We start from the raw sequence: 6,464 nt of genomic DNA, 5'->3' as shown, positions 1-6,464 counted from the left end.
GACAGAGATAAAGAGGAAGATCGGTAGCATGAAAATGGCAAGAGACAGACATGCCATAACAAAAATGTCATTGTTGATGTTAAGATCTTGAGCCCAATGCTTGGCTAGGGGTATAATGAAGACCCAAAGGGTGAGATTGATGAGCGGGGGAACTACATATCGCAATTCTACCAAGAACGGCATTTTTTTTTTTGATGAATAAGCATTTCATTAAAATCAAAACTCAAAATAGAGCAACACTGAAACACAAATACAACCCCTTACAAAGCCAGGGGAAAACAAAAAACCTACAAAACCAGCAACTACTCAACACCAAAACAGCCCCTTACAACCCTTACATATTAAAACCAAAAAAACAAAACTACAAGCCAACATTACAGAGGATGGCAGAAGGCAAATTCCACAATGAACACAACAAAAGGTTCTCCCTAGTTCTAGGAAAACCTCTTTTTACAGCAATTCTAGTCCTGATTTCCCAGAAAATCTGCTTCAGTAGTTGCTCTTCAGTTTTTGGAACATCATCATGTCTAAGTTCATTTCTAGTACGCCAGAGATTATAAACAACAGAACCAAGAACCAATTGACAAATCAAGCACTTAAGAGAGTTCTTTCCCCACTTATTGCAACCAAGCTGCACAAGATCATCCCAAATCACAGGAGGCATATCAATTTTACAACGAAACATGCAATATTTCCAAACTCTCGAACTAAAGCTGCATTCAAAGAAAATATGATCACGAGTTTCTAATTGAGAATGGCAGAAACAACACTGAACCTCACCCTTATAACCCCATTTGAGTAACCTCTCACCTGTAAGTAGCCTATCCTTCATAGCAAGCCACAAAATAAAAGCCTGCTTGGGAATAGCAAGAGGAAACCAAACTAACTTCCACCAAGTAACCTCTACATTCTTCTTTCTAAGGGCTTCCCAAGTCTCTGCACTAACAAAAACACCCTTTTTAGAAGCAGTCCAAACTGGCTTATCACATTGGCCTAAACAAACTTCAGAAAGCCTAGCTTGAATATCAACTAGAGCTTCTGATCTTGCAGGTCTCCAAAACCAATCTCCATTGCAAATGACAGAAGACAGCTTAGCTTCAATATTACTTTGAGCATCATAAACAACCCTAAAGCCATATTGCTCAATCAAAACTCCTGCAGGATGCCACAAATCCAGCCACATATGAATGCTATCCCCATGCCCAACTTCAAACTTCAAGAACCTTTTAGCAATAGATCTCAGCTTCAAAATTTTCCTCCAACTCCATGAACAATTTTGAGGAATACCTACACTCCAAAAACTCCTTCTTTTTAATAGATTTTCTCTAACCCAGGCAACCCAAATAGAACCAGACCTGGCAAATATACTGCAAATATGCCTAAGCATAGAAGTTTGATTCCAAGTTTCAAGCTTCTTTAAGCCCAAACCTCCCTCCTTTTTAGGAAAACAAAGATCAGACCAAGAAACCTTAGCTTTAGCTACACCTTCTTCTTTCCCATTCCATAAAAACCTATTGAACTTTTGTTCAATAGCTTTAATGATCTTTTTAGGAAGAATGAAAATTCCCATCCAATATACTTGTAAACTGTAAAGAACAGAAGATAACAACTGGAGCCTACCTGCATATGAAAGATTCTTAGAGAGCCAAGAATCTATACGACCAGAAATTCTGCTAAGTAAAGCCCCACAGTCAGCTGCAGAAAGTCTGGATGAAATAAGAGGAACCCCAAGATATCTCACAGGGAAATGACCTTCCTTCATCATCAAATCATCCAATAGAATATGCCTCATTCTATCTGAAACTCCAGAACAATAAAGAGAACTCTTAGAAGGATTAGCTTTCAACCCAGACAAATTTTCAAACTCAATAAGAGCAGCCTTGATAACTTTAATAGAACTCAAACTAGCTTCTGAAAAAATCAAAAGATCATCTGCAAAACACAAATGAGTAAGCTTCATTCTCTCACATTTAGGATGGAATTTAAAACCAACATTACCACCAGTATGTGCAGCCATAATCCGAGAGAAAACCTCCATAGCAAGAACAAACAAGTAAGGAGAAATAGGGTCACCCTGCCTCAGTCCCTTTTTACCTTCAAAATAGCCAACCAAAGTACCATTGATACAAACAGAAAATTTAGGAGAAGTAATACACGCCCTGATCCAGCTCAAAAATCTATTAGGAAAACCAAAACAATGAAGACAATGAAGCATAAATTCCCAATTCACCGAATCATAGGCCTTCATAAGGTCTATTTTCAAAGTACACCTAGGTTTTCCTTTTTCCTTATGATAACCCCTCACAAGTTCTTGAGCCAATAGAACATTCTCAGAAATATTCCTAGAAGGAATGAAAGCAAATTGGTTCATGCTCACCAAATCACCCAAAAAAGGCAACATCCTGTTAGACAAAATTTTAGTAATGCATTTATATATAACATTACAACAAGCAATAGGTCTAAAATCTCCCATGGCCGAAGGATTAACCTTTTTAGGAACCAAGGAAAGAATAGTAGCATTTACCTCCTTAAGCAATAAACCAGAAGTAAAAAAACCTTTAATAGCAGCCACTACCTCCTTACCCACAATAGACCAAGTAGACTTAAAAAAATCTGCAGAAAACCCATAAGGACCAGGGGCCTTATTGGCTTTCATATGAAACAAAGTATCTCTTATTTCAACTTCAGAAACCTCCTTCTCCATGGTAGCTGCATGTTCAGAGGAAATAGCAACAGAAATAAGCTGCCTAACTCTAGCTGCTTTGGCATCTGTGAAGTGTAGGTGATCTGTACCTAACAGATTCTTATAAAAGTCCTTAGCCACCCTTTTGATCTGATCAACATCATCCACTTTTGTGCCATGCTCATCCCACAGATAGTTGATAGTTTTCTTTGCATTTTGAACCTTAAGAGATTTATAAAAAAACTTATTATTCTGATCTCCCAAATTCAACCATTGATTCCTTGCCTTCTGCTTCAAGAAAGATTCCTCAGCTCTGGAAATAGAAACATAAGCATGAAGACATTCCCTCTCCTTAAGTAGACTATCAGCACTGCCAAAAGAAGCAAGAACATTGTTTTGAGCTAAGTCCAGATTCTCTCGAGCCTGAATAACTTTTTGCTTCAAATTCCCAAAACAAACCAGATTTTTCTCTTTTAACACAGCTTTCACAGATCTAAGCTTAACATACAACTGAAACATTGGGACTCCCTCAACCTGAATACTCCAACCCTCCTTAACCCAATCCAAAAACCCTTTATGCTCTAACCAATAGTTATAGAACTTAAAAGGTTTAGGGCCAAAACTTTTAAAAGTACCTACTGAAATAATGACAGGAGAATGATCAGAAATGCCCCCTGAAAGGAATTCCACAGCCGTATTCCCAAAAAGACTCATCCAATTCACATTAGCCAAAACTCTATCCAGTTTTCTTGCTACAAACCGAGGCTCCTCACTTTTATTAGTCCAAGTATAAAAACACCCACTAAAATTTAGATCCAAAACTTCAATATCATTCAAACACTGACCAAATTCAACTTCATAAGAAGAGAGCTTATCAGATCCCCACTTTTCAGCCAAGGAAAGAACCACATTAAAATCCCCACAAATCATCCAAGGATTAGTACCTACTTTTGCCTTCATAGAACACAAATTAGTCCAAAGATGCTTTCTATCCACCCCCTGGTTAGCTCCATATACAAAAGAATGAAACCAACAGAAATTACTAGTAAGGGATTTAATGGAACAATTAATACTTTGCTCACTTTTATCCAAAACAGATGTCATAATCAGAATTTTTCCAACAAATCCAGATTCTTCCCAAAAAATGTTTATCATAGTTAAAAACATAATCCCAATACGGCACAATACAAGCCCTAACTTTTTCAGCCTTATTTTCCTTCACTCTAGTCTCAATCAAACAAATAAGACTAATCTTATGTTTTTTAATCATATTTACAACCTCCTTCTACTTAGAGGGGTGATTCAAACCCCTAACATTCCAAATTAGAAAATTCATAAAGTAGGAGAAAAACCTCTCATCAAGACCTCCTCCTCTTCACCCATTTTACCTTTCCCTTTAACTCTTGCACTCTCCTCCACCAGAGCAGATTCAATAACATTTTGAAGAGAAGAAAAAGCATCTACACCCCTCACTTCACCTGATTTAAAATTGCCATCAGCTCTAGCCAAAAGATGGAAAGAGTTAGTCCAATGACTATTGCTATCCTTTATAGTAGCCTTAGAAACAGGGGTTCTTTTAGCTCTAACCACATTCCATTTAGTCTCAACCACTTCTTTAGGAACAACATTCTTCACCTCAACAACCTTTTCCCTCACAGAATCATCATGCAAATTATGAACAGGCTCAGCTTTTTTTGGAAGCCACACCTGTTTCTCAACCTTAGAACAAGTATGAGAGAGATGACCAAATGACTTACACTTCTTGCATTTAACAGGAAGCCAAGGATATTCAATGCCAACTACAACCCTTCCCCCATCAACACCAACAAGTTCAATTTCTTTAGGAAAACTAGAATCCATATCCACTTCAACCAAAACCCTAGCAAAACCAAGCCTCAACTGCTCCTCAGTGACAGAATCAGCACAAATAGGTTTACCAACACCACTAGCCACATAACTCAAACATGTAGTATTCCAAAACTCAATAGGCAAATTATGTAATTTAATCCAAACAGGAACAGAAGATAAAGAAATCTTAAGAAGTTGCATACCAGGAATCCATTTACGCAAGATCAAAGGTTTATTAGCCATATGCCAAACTTTTTCCTCCATCACCTCATCTCGTGTCTTCTCATCAACAAATTTAAACAAATATAAGCCATTCTCCAGCAAATATACTTCAACCTTCCCATATTGAGCCCAAATATTTTCAACAGTGCGTTTAACAATATAATAGGGGAGGGGCTTATCAAGAAACTGGCCAACGAGAGAAGAAGACCATTTTGAAATGCCTTCCTCAATAGCTTTCTTAGGTGGCTTTACTACAACTCTACCATCTTCAAGAGAAGGAGCAAAATACTGCAATGTACCTATAGATTTCTCCTTATGAAACAACTTCCTCCAATCTTGAACTGCACTTTTCTGAGCAACCATACCAGAAGACTCAACACCAACATCAGCCACTGATTTAACTTCAGGTAACCCAGAAGTAAACGCTATAGCCTCACGCAAAACAGAAGGAGCCGCCTCACGCAAAACAGGGACATCAAGCTTCTGGGCATCAATCAGATTCTGAGCATCAAGCTTCGAAGCCTCCCCATCCTCACAAAGCTTTGTCAAGTGATCACAAATCTCTTCCTCATCACTCAGATCCACCTCACAATCCATAGATCGCGAAGCCATCTCCAGATTAGCCGAAGCATCCTTCAACGACGCCTTTGACACCTTCTTCCCCCCACGACCCCTATTTGCACGTTTAGCCATAAATCACAACCGCAGACTTCAACGACCAAGAGACGCCGGAGCACCGGCACCGGAATCGGAGTCGTCGGCGATGTGACGCGCCCTCACGCGCTGGAGCAAGGTGCAGACGAACCGAACCAGGCGCAGAAAACCGTTTCCTCTGAATTTGCTAGGAGCTCTGCCACGTCAGCAGAGCCCAAAATTTTTTCTTCAATTCTCTGAAAGCCTTTGTGTATTACTCTTTTAATCTTTTTTAAGTCAAGAACGGCATTTTTCTCTGCTCTCCGGAAAACAATATGAAGTTGTAGAATGAGGTTGGAGAAAGAATGGGGGATGTATCGGGAGGGTTTGGAAAAAGAATCGGGGAGGGTTTGGAGAAAGAATCTGGGATGTATCGCGAATGTGTTGCAGTATGCTAGTTGGGGAAGTCCCCCTGCTGCCCTGTCACAATTTTATAGGAGAAATGCAACAGGTACTTAAAATTTTACTAAGAAAATCCGCGTGAGACGTCTCATTTTCCTGATTTGTTGACCTTTGTTGATGTTCTAAAGGGATAGCTTTTTCCTGGGTCCCACTGGTTCCTTAGGTGTAATTATTACTAGTACCACCTATTTTTTGCAATCGGACGTTAGTTGATAACGACATTAGTTATTTATTTATTTCTTCTTTTTGCTACGACAAATTTGCGGGTCCCACCCCAACTGGACGGATCATTCTGGCCAGGGGGACAAAGAAAAACTTAAAAAGGGTGAGATTGATGAGCGGGGGAACTACATATCGCAATTCTACCAAGAACGGCATTTTTCTCTGCTCTCCGGAAAACAATATGAGTTTGGAGAAAGAATGGAGCATGTAGTATGTAGATGTGTTGCAGGATTCTAGTTGGGGAAGTCCCCTCAATTTTATAGACCATCGGTCCCCGTAGACTTTTTTTTTTTTTTTTGGATAAATCAGAGTCGCTTATATTGATCAACATGAAGAATACAATACTGATAAAAAATATCCATTCAACCAACCGCAATTGACAGTCAACAGGTAC

At 39.0% G+C, this 6,464-nt stretch overlaps 1 protein-coding gene across 2 annotated transcripts; it reads right to left on the bottom strand.

Annotated features, from left to right (window-relative positions):
* Positions 1–251: 251 nt before the first annotated feature.
* Positions 252–5,844, bottom strand: LOC132173929 (uncharacterized). Of its 2 annotated transcripts, none has more exons than XM_059585610.1 (2): positions 4,735–5,844; positions 252–2,094 (listed from the first exon to the last, which is right to left on the bottom strand). In XM_059585610.1, the coding sequence occupies exons 1-2, from the start codon at positions 5,444–5,446 to the stop codon at positions 362–364; spliced, it is 2,445 nt and encodes an 814-aa protein (XP_059441593.1). In that variant the 5' UTR covers positions 5,447–5,844; the 3' UTR covers positions 252–361. The 2 variants fall into 2 exon arrangements, with proteins under 2 accessions (XP_059441593.1, XP_059441594.1); XM_059585611.1 differs by having other exon boundaries at positions 252–1,797.
* Positions 5,845–6,464: the final 620 nt, after the last annotated feature.

This window comes from Corylus avellana, chromosome ca3 (genome assembly GCF_901000735.1).
Source record: "Corylus avellana chromosome ca3, CavTom2PMs-1.0".
NCBI lineage: Eukaryota > Viridiplantae > Streptophyta > Magnoliopsida > Fagales > Betulaceae > Corylus > Corylus avellana.
Note: the sequence above shows the minus strand (reverse complement) of the source record. Positions and strands in the feature narration are given on the sequence as shown.

Excerpts from the sequence above, each read along its gene's own strand:
- LOC132173929 (XM_059585610.1), bottom strand. The coding sequence starts at position 5,446 with ATGGCTAAACGTGCAAATAGGGGTCGTGGGGGGAAGAAGGTGTCAAAG. Across the intron at positions 2,095-4,734 it reads CTTGCGTAAATGGATTCCTG|GTAAAAAGGGACTGAGGCAG; the intron begins GTATGCAACTTC and ends GCTATTTTGAAG.